The sequence below is a fragment of the Clavelina lepadiformis genome, chromosome 8 (assembly GCF_947623445.1).
Source record: "Clavelina lepadiformis chromosome 8, kaClaLepa1.1, whole genome shotgun sequence".
NCBI lineage: Eukaryota > Metazoa > Chordata > Ascidiacea > Aplousobranchia > Clavelinidae > Clavelina > Clavelina lepadiformis.
Window position 1 is genome coordinate 17,958,005 of NC_135247.1, and position 13,952 is coordinate 17,971,956.

The window sequence follows — 13,952 nt, forward strand, 5'->3', positions numbered from 1 at the left end:
ACAAATACGTAAATGTATTTTCTTCGGCAACTGGGTAGTATTGGAGATCTTTAAGCTACCGGTTGTGTATTAAGCCGTATTATTATATATTAAGATCCCAAGAAACAACCAAAAGCTAATTAAGAAAAGTTCTGAAAGTGAGAGTGAGTGCAGTGGAAGAGCTTCCGACTTTCATTTTACTTAAATGGGTAATTCTGCCAATGGATGTTGGTTGATAAAGCTCATATGACAACTTATGGGCTTTTACGATTGCGCGGTATAGCCTGACAAAAACACCAGCCAAGACCGGTAGTTCTGTTGTAAAAGCAATACTGTGTGTAAATTTTTGATCGGGATTGCAAAGAGCGCGTCATTATTCTAAAATCGCTGTATCATTCGCAGCTTATTACTGCTGCGTCATCACAAAAACGAGCCGCCAGCTCGGACAAACCTCAGGAAATTTCCACTTTAAATTCGTGTAAATCCAGGTTTTTCCGCTTTAACGGCGAGCCACATGACCAAAGCAGGCGACATTATAAAAATAAATTGATAAGACTGCTTCAACATGTTTAAAATAAAAATCATGTGTGTAACGTGATTCAGACACGGTCTAAAAAGCAACGAACTGCTCAAACGCCAATGAAAAATAACACTCGAACTCCGCAAAACACAAACACGATCAGATCGATTACGATCCAACAAAAGCTGTTCGACGTTTCGTATCAGTACAAAGTACACATGACACACAAATGCAACTCGAGCCGTTGAAAAGCAAACTAATGCATTTAAGATAAAAACAAAACCACAACTGGGTGAAACAAAAACTAGTGGAAAATTACGTTTACAGAGTGACTATTTCACCGTGTGTAGTTTACGCAGCTGTGTAGTTAAAAATAGACGGGCAGATTAGAAGAATGGGTATACGGTATACGCCAATTGCTGCAACTAGCCTAACAACTACAAAGTTTTGTTTTTGCTTATTGTAGTGAAAGCTGACTGGGTTTTGTTTCATTGTTTTAGCTAAGTTTTGTACAACTAAAATTATTTTTATGGCGAGAAGATTTATGACTGCGGATGAAACAGAATAATCAGAAAAATTTTCAAAATAGCCCGAGTCAGCCAAAACATTGGACCTGTTGGGAAAATGTTTGTTAAAAAAAATTGGACTGCAAAGGTTTAAGCAAGCAAATTTTTAACAAAACGCAATTTTCTCTAAATAGCATAGATATTAAGGTGTTTTAAAGAGTGCGTTTTATAGATAGGCCTAGGCTTCTTATCCACTATTCACAAAAACAAAATTAAAATTAATTTGGTGTTGGTAAACATCGTCGATGGTATAGGCCTATTTAACAGCACATTATGCATAGTTTTGGCTGCGCTTGCATTAAAATTTTTGTGAATGACTTAGCTTGCAATTCACGATTAATGATATTAAATCAACTTTATCCAATTTTTGACACCAAATTGCACAACATGCTTTTAATTTTTAATTAAAACTAGTTTCAGTTAACAAGAAACTTATTATCTTTTAGCTTCATTTCAGCGGGAAAATTAAGGTAGAAAATGTCTTTCAAATTGCTGGTTTGCGTTGTGTGTGTGACGTATGAAGGCATAACTGCCTACACAGCAACAATATAATCTAGTATTAAGAAATCTTGTTATTCCAACTATTGTGTTCAAGGCAGACCCTATTGCGCAAATCGCAGTATCATTTCTAAATTAGTTCTTGAAAGAGAATTTTTTGATGAAAATATGTCACCAAGCAAAAAGCTTTGACGGGAGCCGATTTGAAAATAGTTCGTATTTGGTTTACGTTGTTAATGTTGCAATTACATCAAGATATTGTACAATTAAATCTGCTGGTTCACTCGCCTTCAGTTCTTGCATTGGGCCCCACGCTTGCTACGTATTTTTATTCCTCACGAGGCAAAAACTTCCATAAACGTGTCGAAAATAATAACCTATAGACCTATACAGTTTTCTCTCTTTGCACAAGAAAACCTTAACAGCTTCTATCAACTTTTTGCATATCCATTTTCCTAACCGCCTTCTTTTAACAATAGGATGCGTGACCTAGCACATACGATGAAATGTCACTACGATAATTGTTACATCCTTACTTTTCAGGCACTTTGATTAAGCAAAATTGGAATTTTGCGCAAATAGTCATTCTCTGAAACATATTTCATATATTAATTTGTGTTTTAAACAAATTTCAGTTTATATGCAATTCATTGTTGTTTAGAATGATTAACTTCAGCAGTATATTTAAAGTAAAACATGTCGTGCAAACTGCTGGTCAGTGCTTCTATTGCAGTGATTGTTGGATATTGCTGGTTGAACTACGTGAAGCGAGGACCAGTTTATAAAAGTGACAAAGAATTGAATGGAAAAACCGTTTTAATCACTGGTTTGTACACTTAACGATGTTTGGTAGCTCAGCAAGTTGTGGTGGTCAAAGTTGAAATATTCAGGTGGAAACTCTGGGATTGGGAAAGCTTTGGCGATGGATCTTGCCAAGAGAGGAGCTCGTGTTGTCATCGCATCGAGAAATTTGAAGAAATCAAACAAAGTCAAAGATGAAATTGTTAAAGAAAGCGGCAACCATGGGGTAACGATTTTTAAGAAAAACATTTGTTAAACAGCTTTCAGTCACTTTTATATTTAAATGTTTAAGCCCATCTCTGGATTTGCATAAACAAAACACTGATTTTACATTTTATAGGGTCAGAAAAAATTAAATAACTAAATCTAGAGATCAATGATATTACATTATCATGACGCAATGCACTACATTATATTAATTTTGATACAAAGGCAGAATACAAGGTAGCATAGAGGGTTGACATTTTTAGGCCATATCTTATAGTACCTGATAAAGTAAGCTCAAGTTTGCAAAATTCGTGTGGAATACTTAAAAATTTACTGATTTCTGATTTTTTATTAGATACTGAAATTAACAGTGATCAGCACACCAACAACTTTAATTACAGGATTTAGGTACCCTGTATATTATGTAACAAAGGTACAAGGTTTTTTAGTCTGCGATGCACGAAATTGCTTGCCAACTGCCACGATTCGCCGTATTATATGTCGTAGGTAATCAACATACAGATATAGCAGCAGCCTATGTCGGTGTATGTGCTAAGTAATAACCTTTGGCAAAAATTTGATTTTGCAAGATTAAAATGCTTTAAAAAATAACGACACAAGTATGCGGCGGTAACGAATGCGATTCATTACACATCTGATGTTGACCTGTTGACCGCGGTTACTATAGGTAATTGCTTTTCAGTCTGCGTGACATCACGATGTCGGGTAAAAACAAATCTGCATTTTGAATTGTTTTGAAAATGTTGCGCTTAGTTGTTGTTTGTCCTGTTTGACTAAACTTCAGCACCAGATCACAACAACTTGTCGGCATGTCTCCGCGCTATGTCACCTCTTATTATGGTATTTCAGACGAGGATCGTTTCGTTTTTCAGTTACAGTTTTGAAAAGGTTCCATGTACAAAACATGACGTGATTGCGTATTTGAATGCCATATTTGTTTAAGGTATCTTTTGTTTTAATTTTGCCTTGTGGACCTGTACATTTTAGCAACGATTTGTAAAATCTTGTAATCAATTTCAACAACACCTTGGTGAGCTGAATGATGTCCCGCATTGGTTCCGCAGACGTGGGGTGTGACTAAAAACTATTTGCTCTTTTTAACCACTGGCATTGTTCGGAATTGTTGATAACGTTTGCAGTGTTATTTACCAGTGTACCAGTTTGTCTAATTTCAAACAACGGAACTTAGCAGTACATTTAATGAAGTATTCAAAGTAATTCGGTCGTATTAGGGTCCCGCAGATTTTTTGTGTTACAGGCCCCGCACCAGTATAACCCGGCTCTGAGTTGAGAATGGATTTTAATTTGTGTTTAGGTTCGAGCCATGGAGCTGGATCTCGCGGACTTTGATTCTGTGAGAAAATTTGCAAAAGATTTTAACGAAAGCGAAAAATATCTCGACTATTTCGTCAACAATGCAGGTGAATGTGATTCGATAATTTTCCTACTTTTATTCCACGTTTTATTCCAAATGAACGCGACAGGATCATGTATGTTTAATTACGTCACAGCTTAACCTTACTACACAAAGGAGATAACAAAAGTTGAAAAATGTTTGAATATAATTCAAATATTTTGATGAAACACTTAAATGCAGGTGTAACGATGGAAGGTATGACCAAATATGGATTGAATCGTATTTTTGTCGTCAACTACTTTTCTCGTTTTCTCCTCATCAACCTGCTCCTGGATAAGATGAAGAAGCAAAGTGCTGAGAGACCGGTCCGGATCGTCAACCTCATATCGGATATGTACAAGTCAGAGAACCCCAACAAATTTACTAAAATTTACTGCTTTGTATTATTTCAAATACATAACTAATATTCTTACTGAGAAATATTAACACTAGTGATTACTGATTACTATCACCAACAAGTAGCGTTGCAAAGAAATACTGTTAGCATAATCTTACTTGTAGATACTGCCTACAGCTCGTGTTATCAGCGAATAATACTTCGTTATGCCTATAGGCCTAATCAACTTTAACATATTTTGAATGGAACTGGGTAAATGTTGTGCGTTTAGAAGTGAAATATGCGATCGTGTATTTTGAATTAGATTTACGGAAGTCATTCAATCTGAAATGACCAGGGATCCAAAAGGTATCTGGGAATGTTTTTATATGTATGCCCAAAGTGACTTCGCCAACATCCAATTTACATACGATCTCCACCGCAAACTAGAGGACGAAGGCATCACGACCTATAATTTTGATCCAGGTAGGAGTTGTGCGAGGTGACATAGGTTCAAACATGTTCTCTCGACAACTTTTTCTTCCCTGAACACCTTCCGGTACTAGCGGAAGACAAGAAATATAAGAATTAACTACAGTTAAGAAAATATTTGTCGCCCTTTCAGCTGCTAATGACACAGTACGGCATTTTGACCTTGCCTGCAAGTTGCTTTGTCTGCTCTCAGACTGGTGCATGATCCGTCTGTTCATGAAGCTTGTCCGTAATCGAAACGCTACCTCCACTGCTGTTTACCGCCACCAAAGCAGGCTAGGACACCTCAAGGACCGATTATGGCTTCCTTTTATCAACATTTTATTTACCCCTGACCAATAACGAACACGATTACGATAAGATACACGATAACGATGGGTCTAGAACCTTGCATACAGCAGCTCCGTTTGTCAGCATCCTACTGGAAGGTGTCTCATGGGCATCTGGACTTGACCACGTCCTGCATTCCATCTTTGCAGGTATCCAACCGGCTGGGTTCTGTCGTGATGCAGCTTCATTTTCTTTCGTATGTCGAGCACGGAACCATCTAGTCTGCTCCACTTAAAGTTTTTCACCCAACAAATGAGCAAATTTGACGATTAACATCGAGACGTTTATTTGTTCCGGCCGTACTGCAACTGTTAAAACACACCGATAAGTCAAATCTTTTCAACACATTAAGCTGACTGTTTACTGTATATTTGCAGGAGTGGTTTTCACAGGAGAATATCACAGTGGAATTTCTTTTTACGACCAAGCTTTGTTCTATGTTCCAATGCTTTTATTCGCGCCGTAAGTCTATTTTCAGGTATCTGCGACATCGGCTATACCGCCTAAGAATCCATTATGTCATTAATTAAACTTGTTTATTTAGTTTAATGGTGATTAATCTAGGCGTCATAAATATTTGTTACCAAAAATATGTGATGATTTTGAAATTCAACTACATATTTGAAAGTAGGTCTTTTGCCAGTTTGTAAGAGATCATGTTTTTACAGATTTTGTTGGTTCAATTTTACTTCTTCTTTTTAAATTTCCCATCCAGGAACGTCCACAGTGGCTACCAGCCCCTGCTTCACCTTCTTCTTGATGACTCCGTGGTGGAACACAGTGGCGGTATATTTAAGGATTTCCGCCACGAAGAACTGCACCCACACGCCACGAATAAAAGCGCCTGGGAAGTGCTGATGAGGAAAAGCTTTCAAGTTACAGGCTTGTCGTCGGCCATCGAATGAATTAAGGATTGACCAAAGTAATTTGGGAAATACTGCCGTGAAACGCAATCGATTCTCGTTTAATCTGGAACACTTTTAACAATGGATCAAGAGTTTTTGCAATCATTTTGTTTATCTATGCAAAGATATGATTACGCTGGGTCTGAGTACTGTTTGATACTTTTCTGCAGAAGTAAGTTATTATCCTGGTCTACGTCATTGAGCGGTTGTATTGTGATGACGTGTAATTATGTGATTGGTGGCTACATAGATTACTCCATTGATTTGACTCTGAGGTCTTACAGGTCTAATAGTTTTCAAACAAGTTCAAGTTTTAGAACAAAACAGACAAACACTTGCACTTGCACATACTACTATTTCCGAGTAACCGGCCTCGCTACTAAATTCCTACACAAACTGAAGAATAACGCTGACTAGTTAGCTTGTGACGGTTTATTTCCGTCTTAGAGTTGGTTGGATGCTAGTGAAGAATACAGTATCTCTCTGGTGCTCGTAGGAAATGCATATCCTTAGTATTCGTTGATAACTGAGGAAAAGTATTTAATTTTTTAAATGTCTGGTGTTAGGGTTTAACGGTGTAAGTGTTTCAGAAAATCGCAAAGTCAAATCTTCGACTTCTTCCATTGCGTATTTGCGTGGAAGACAAAAATTTAGTAATTTTATTTAATGGTTGCTTATTTATTGAAATATTGTGCATTGTAGGTTGTCTCGGTAATGTTTGTCCGCTTAATCTTAATGGTTTTTTCCGCTCTTCTAAAATGCAAAGTTTAAAAATACTAATAGGTTTGGGTCTGGATCAAGCACAGATGTTAAAAAAATGTCTGGTTACTCGTTTAGCATTTACGAAAACAAACAAAAAATACATTTAACAGCTAATAGTTAGAATAAAGCAGTATGATAATTAATTAATTAGCCCTTTGCAGCAAAAGCGTGTTTATATTTCAGCCGTCGTTTTCCTTAACCAAAATATTCAACCAACAGGAAGGTAAAGGAACAATTTTCGGCTCATCAGTGGCCTCTTGCAATAGATGTAAGTTATTCATAGGTGAAACATATGAATCGAAACACGACGCAGCAGTTCAGAAATGTAAGAAAAACATTTTGTCTCAATTCTTTCGTCAATTAGACGTCCTTGAAATATATATTTAAAATTTTATTTTATTGAAACCAACAACAATGTAACTGAAGCAAATCTATTAAATGTTCACTGAAGTGCGACAACTTTACAAATCACTAAACAAGAATGATGCATTTTTAAGCGTAATCCACATCTGCTTAAGTGTTGAAAGTTTGTCGAAAATCAAACTCTATAGGTAAATCATTGTACAATAAAGCTAAAGCGTCTCTTCTATAAATATTAACAAAAAGCACACAGCACGTATAATACAAGCGCAGGAAATCTTTTTTGCTTATTCGGTGTTTATCGTAATTGGGAAAAAAGAACGACCGAAGAAGGCATGAAGGCGTTTTGCTTTATCGTAAAATGACAATTGCTTTAAATAAAAAAAACAAATAAAATGACAATTTGCTTTATGGCAATCTACACTTTTAATTATTATGTATTGTGCATGATTTTTCTTTTGTGTTGTAAATGTATTTCTTCTCTGTGAGTTTTTTCCTACTGTTTCCCCACATCGTTATCTAATATCTTATGTTATGAATAAACGATTGTTGAAGCATTACAAATAATTTTGTATGCTGCTGGTACAAAAGCAAAAACACAAGGTTTAACTTGAAATATCTTTATTATAGAATCTTTATCACGGCCATCACAAAATCAACAAAAAACAGTATCAGCACTAAAACCTGTTTGATGGTTTAAAAACTTTCAAAGATGAAACACATTAATATTTCGTTTCTTGTGTTATGGTTTAACTTAAACCCAAAATTTCGTTTCATTTTTGCTTGATGATTTATCTTAAACCCAATTTGTCGCGGAGTTAAGGTCGTCTTGTACCAAGGACGAAGTTGTTGTCTCCAATCCTTAAACCCCGCAATAGTCAATACAAACACCGTGACGATACCCATCATGATTGTGTCGCGTGATTAAATGTGTCGCGTGATTAAATGTCCAAGTGATTATGTGTCGGTGATTATGTGTCGCGTGATTAAATGTCCAATTGATTAAGTGTCGCGTGATTAAGTGTCGGTACACCGTTTTAAACCGGGATGTCGCTTCCGAGCGCGATGTCGTTTCCAACGTGGACCAAAGTAATGAGGCCACTCAGCACGATCGTTCGCTTCACGGTAGTCATGCTCATCCGATGATTCGTTTGTATTCCTGGATTTACTATGCTGCGACTTTCGACAGTGGGACTTTCAACAAGAAAGGACGTCACAAAGAAAAAAGCAAACCCATCGATAGAATCCACACCGTCCAAGCGCTTAACATTCTGGTTATTTTAGACGCTAGATGGCGCATTTTCTTATTGAGACAAATGCAGCTTTGCTTCATGCAGAGTGCTGTAGAGATTGTGAACATGCAGAAGATGAGCAAAACTGTTCTGGCGGAGTCGATGCCTTTCACTGTGCAAACACAGACATCAGTTAGTCTTACAACGGCGGGAACAAAAAACGATAAATGTAGGAAAAGAAGATGCATGAAAACGCCTCCAGCTAAGCATTGCATTCTGGGGAACTTTTTGCATCCTTGTTGGGTACGTTTCCCATTCTTAAAGAATTAAATTCGTTTCGATATCCTTCTCCTTCTCTCATATATACTCAACGAGATCAAAAGATACAATGCTACTAAACTCTGAAGAATATTCAGGTAAAACAAAGGGTGCTGGGTATATACGTAACTGGCGGCACTTACATTTTAATTAATATCAGTTTGATTGAGTCTAGCTGACATTCTCGATCCTAGTGTGAATACAGCTATAACTTTTACAGCTGCCTTTAACAGAAGAGCTAGCGGCGGTGAATTCTCTTGCAGAAATGCCTGTTCGTGATTTATCACTCGTTTAAATAATTGTTTTATTTCAGCCAATGGACGCTAGCTACGTAATTTGCATCGCTAACAGGGTTGAAATTTTGTAACTAGATAACGTCCATTGGTTGAAATAAAATCCTTTGCCCTGGCAGTCGGATATGCGTTATGGGAAATGCTATTAGGCGTACATGTTCCTCACAACACCGGTTCATCAAGGCACAGTATACATACTTTTGCCAACCTCAACACAATCCAAAGTTGCTTTAAACAGAAGCAGTTACATCAGAACTTTGTAATGGTATCTGAAAGAATGACGACTATCTCCTTTGCGGATAATTTCGGAAAACATTCAAAAGGCAGAGTTACGTCTTTGTTGCGGTTTGTTTAAGGAAACCAGACACTTTAAAAAAAGTGAAACTTTTATAGAGATATCACTTTAACGATTCTTTTATCTTTTTATTGTTACAAGAACAAAAGGCTTTGGTTGGTCGCCAAATAAACCACATTATCGCATCTTTTAAGCCGACTGAACAAATCTGTCGCTGTGGTACAGTATATAGCTTAATCCTACCGTATTGTAATTTTGCTAGATTAACTGTTTATTGAAAATTTTGAAAAAATATGTATTTCGCCATTATCATTTGTGTAGGAGTAGATACACTATAGCTGGTATACTTTTACTTTCGTGTTGAGCAATGTTGCAGTAATTTGAAGACGTTTGTAAATAGTGAAATGAAAGTGTATGTTTGTCGCTGGAAACAAATACTGACCAGAATCAACTAAAAGATGTCGGAAAAAATCATTCGCCGTTTTCTTCAAGACTGCAGACAAATTTCAGAAAGTACCTAACCAAAGTAATTATATTATAAAGCACTTAATTGTTAAAAAGTAGTTGAAAGATCAAACAGCATTTCATCACATCAAGATATACTTCATACGAGAGCAGTTTTAGTTGTTGACACGAAGGTGTAGCATCCTATGTCAACAATTTTGCTGCAATAAAATTAATTACACGTGGAAGTAAAAGCGTAGTGTTCTGTGATTACGTAACCATCGAAGAGCATCACAATGGTTAAGGGTCGGCTGATATTGAATAGCGTGCAATGGGGTAATTTGTATTTCAACAGTCGACACAACCATTCATTTTGTTTAGACAGTTTACCACCGTTGCAACATTCTCGCTACTGCATGCTCCTGTTCCGCTCATTTGTCAAATGAAGGTTACTAACAGTAATAGTTTAGAGCAATTTTGGCCAATTAGCGTTGAATGAGCCGGCACGTGACGTTATGTCATAATTTATTGCCTTAGAGTTTGCCTCAAAATGACGTAATGGACACGCGGCGAGTTGGGTGTGATTGATTCTTAAAAATTAGCAAACTTGCATTGGCATAATCGTGGTGGTAGGAACTGGCCTATACAAGAAAGCGGTGCTTTGTAAAATGGCCAACTTTGATGACATAAAAGTCACATATTATGCCCATTGCCATGAAAGCACCCTTTCGACTGTGAGGCTGCGATGTTTATTTTAGCTTTCAGTACTTACTGCTTTGAAATAGTACACTTAACCATCACTTAAGAAGCTTTTTGGTGAACCAAGTCAAAAGAAAAACAAACTGATATGTTCCCGTATTTCATAGTGACGTCACAGAACGTAAAATCAGTGACGTTTGGAACAGCAGCCTTTTGAATGAAGAGGGCCGACACTGATGACAGAAAATTTTTCTTAGAAGAAAAAAAAGCATTTCGATTTCATGTGAAGACTCTGATTAAGTTTACGTTCTTGAAATCCAAGGATTTTATCCAACCTACTTATTCGACGTTGCGCAGTAGAAGAAGTTTCATTGTTGTCTTTGTGTAATGCGACGTCTTGTCATTGAGCTATTTCTACGAGTATTCAATCGGTCACGGTTCGGTACGTTGAGACGGTATTGTCTGCAAAGTATGACTTTACTATGAAAGTGGCGAAAGTTGTATTTGGCTTAACACTTATTACAGAAAAAATACAACCAAAACGCTCGCTCAAACACTAAGAAACTTAATATTTTAATGACAGAAAATTGCCTACTTGCGATTACGGTAAAAATCCGGTTTATAAGATTGTTGAGAACTTTTACGTCTTATTATTTTGGATAAAGGTTAGATTAGGGCTGTACACCAAAACAGCAGACGACTAATTTGAAGTATCAAATGGGATTTGGAAGTTTTTGATTTTATAGATGAGGGCGTAGTAAAATAGCTGGTTGTTCATAGGTTTACGGTATCTGGCAGTTACATTTGGACTTGGTTCAATATAAATTATTTGCAGTTTTACTTGACACACATATTGTATAAAATAAACTAATATACAGTTGTCTTAGGTTCTATTACCATGCGACGAAAACTCCTCAGCGTTATGCTTCAAAATACGTCATAGGTAAGTTGGAAAAACTTTCGCCAGAATGACATCATGACAGGGGTCACGTGCCTTGAACAGTTTTCAGACCGGTGAGTAATGCAGATGGGTTGGAGATACGAGAAAGTTTTTCTAAGGGTCACAAAAGACTGTTCAGTAAACAAAGCGATACCGTGTGTCGTGCGTTGTGTGCCCGTAGTCGTTTTTGCCGGCGGTTAAGAAGTTCTTTTGTTAATTACTGGTAAGAAGTAGTCATTACAACATGCAGAACGAGAACAGAGCAAGTGATTTGTTTTTTGAGGTTTAACTCGAAAAGGCGCCGAGTTCGGTTTAGATTTCACAAAGTTAGTTGTAGTGCTTTAATCTGTAGTATTATAAGACAGGTACAAGCTATCAGTAGTTTGACATGTTCATTCAGGCTACGCTTCAAAGAAATTGAAACTGCTTGATAAATAGTCTTTGGAGTATAGGCATTAAATCATCGTACTATACTACTTGCTAAAACACACTGAACGGTTTCACAGGATGTTAAATATTTATTACCGTTTTATTAGGAATAGTTATAGCTTCGCTTGTTTACCGTACTAAGTCCGTTGAAGATAAACCTTTTACAGCTTTAGAAACCATGTCTCGAACTGTAACTACAGAACACAACTATTGGGACTATTTTATAACACCGCTCCCTTAATACCATCGCACTTTTCCATTTCTCGCTAAATGGAAGAAAACGAAGCGAAATGATTGAATAGCTTTGTTCTTTAGAAAGTCGTCTTATACGTTTGTGTGATTGATTAGCTGTTTGTAGTAAAAGTCGTCTGCTGGGATGAATAATGATGTCACAAACGGATATGTCATACGCTTTACGTTCATCGACTTGAACTGAATTTTTATTTCGTTTCCTTAGATTGTGAGCAAGTGTTCTGTCAGCAATTCTTCATTGCGGAACACTTTCTTTCACGGCTGAGTAATTTCAAACATTAATGAAGCGCATTAAGTAGCTAAGTCATGTTACACTGAGTTGTATTACCCAATTGTTGCTAATGTTGAAATGTTAAAGATTTGTGTTAAAGATTTGTTTGTGTCTGGCCGACCTACCGGATCAGAAAATGCTATGATAAAGAACTTATTTTCAATTACAGTATTGTAATATGACCTGAGAGTCGGTCAGGAGAGTGAAACTTCTACTGTAATTTTAAAGAAACTTTTACTGGATATACCTTTGCAACTGTTACGCAACAACAACTTAGAGCAACACCTCTGTTCTCACGAATCGTTGTGTACCGGATTTATCGATAAAGCATGCGGTTTGTGGAACTCCTGTGCAACGCAGTTTTGATAAAGGCTGCCTTGTAACGCCTGCTGCTTTGCGGTTGACATTATCGACTTGAAACTTATGAAATGCGGGTGTAACTGGGCACGATTTTCTCGGGAGGGTTATTCGAGTTTTATCAGTATCTTTAGCTGGAAATAAAGTTAAACTTTGTTTTATTTGCAGGAACGTAAGATCGTCTATAGAGCTAAGCAACAACAGCATAACTTTGTCTTTAATGTAGATGTTTTTAATTTTGATTCAACGGCTTAGGAAAGACGTGAACCCATTACTTTGATTCTGTACCAACGCTGTAGGTTTGGATGCTTTGGAATAACTGGTCGGATGTTTCGGTGTGAACTGTGGAAGTGGATGTTGAAAAACAAATGGAACTAAAACTTTCCCTCAACACCAGGCCCCTTTCTTACCCCGCTTCCCTGCCCAGTTCCGCTCCCACTTCCCCGGTGTCCTCCTCTTGTTGTCACTGTACCGCGATTTCAAAGAGCACATCAGCGCTCTTCCAGTCTGGAGACAGAAGCACAAGCTCTTCCTCGGGCAGCTCTTCCTCGAGGTCACGGAGAAGTTGGCGTGACCTCAGAAGATTTCCTCGTTTAAACTGGTCCGTTTTCAGGAGGAAAGATTCGTCCGGAAATAAACCGAAGTTTGCTCCACGTTCGGACCCCAGCTCCCGGACACCGACACCTAAGCCACGAACGAAAACGAAACCAACCTCCTGGACATACATACAGAACTGGGACACATTTGGGAACACTGTAGAAACGGAAGATCCCTTGGTTCACCAATCACCCTCCGGCTCTCAAGGTAGTTTGTTCCCAAACAAGAAGACGGAAATCTTCACAATGGTTCCGGCCGGAGGAGCGTCGCCTTGCCTATGCAACAACCGAGGTTCGGTCGAATCCAAACCTGCTACTCAAAATTGTTTGGGTTCGGCTCGCTTAAGGGAGATGGTCTTAAATAAAAGCGTCAGCCCTTCTCGTAGAAAATCGGAGAATAAAGTTTGTAAGTTATAAGTTATGTTGTTATGAAAAATGGTTTTGTGGTAATATTGTTTAACGGTAAATTATCTATAGTCGTTTTATGAACCGTTTCGAGCCAAACGCATCAACGCAAAATTCTTGCGGTTTTAGAGAATATTTTCCGCACGCTGTCGCTAAAGCGTTGTAGATCGGAAAATTGCAAAAACTATAACAAGGATGAAAGCATTAAGCAACGTAACCAAGTACAAATCTACAGTAGAAAGATTAA

At 37.5% G+C, this 13,952-nt stretch overlaps 2 protein-coding genes across 6 annotated transcripts in view; both read left to right on the forward strand.

The window, feature by feature from the left end:
* The first annotated feature begins 2,210 nt into the window (after window positions 1–2,210).
* Window positions 2,211–6,320, forward strand: LOC143469536 (retinol dehydrogenase 11-like). Of its 4 annotated transcripts, none has more exons than XR_013119135.1 (7): window positions 2,211–2,389; window positions 2,454–2,590; window positions 3,908–4,013; window positions 4,190–4,349; window positions 4,651–4,811; window positions 5,297–5,609; window positions 5,863–5,926. XR_013119135.1 is itself a non-coding variant. In XM_076967270.1 (7 exons), the coding sequence occupies exons 1-7, from the start codon at window positions 2,260–2,262 to the stop codon at window positions 6,050–6,052; spliced, it is 969 nt and encodes a 322-aa protein (XP_076823385.1). In that variant the 5' UTR covers window positions 2,211–2,259; the 3' UTR covers window positions 6,053–6,320. The 4 variants fall into 4 exon arrangements, 2 of the variants coding, with proteins under 2 accessions (XP_076823385.1, XP_076823386.1); XR_013119136.1 differs by having other exon boundaries at window positions 5,297–5,625; window positions 5,863–5,910; XM_076967270.1 differs by having other exon boundaries at window positions 5,525–5,609; window positions 5,863–6,320.
* A 6,547-nt stretch (window positions 6,321–12,867) lies between these two features.
* The window catches only part of LOC143469149 (uncharacterized), a 44,150-nt gene continuing 43,065 nt past the window's right edge, over window positions 12,868–13,952 (forward strand). Inside the window, exon 1 of one of the 2 annotated variants that reach the window (XM_076966729.1) lies at window positions 12,868–13,706. In XM_076966729.1, the coding sequence (XP_076822844.1) occupies window positions 13,073–13,706 (634 nt within the window). In that variant the 5' untranslated portion in view covers window positions 12,868–13,072. The remainder of the gene's footprint in view (window positions 13,707–13,952) is intronic. The other variant, XM_076966730.1, reaches the window with a different exon arrangement.

Coding starts and splice junctions, on each gene's coding strand:
- LOC143469536 (XM_076967270.1), top strand. CDS start 2,260: ATGTCGTGCAAACTGCTGGTCAGTGCTTCTATTGCAGTGATTGTTGGA. Junction 2,591..3,907: donor AAGAAAGCGGCAACCATGGG/GTAACGATTTTT, acceptor ATTTGTGTTTAG/GTTCGAGCCATGGAGCTGGA. Junction 5,610..5,862: donor CCAATGCTTTTATTCGCGCC/GTAAGTCTATTT, acceptor TTTCCCATCCAG/GAACGTCCACAGTGGCTACC.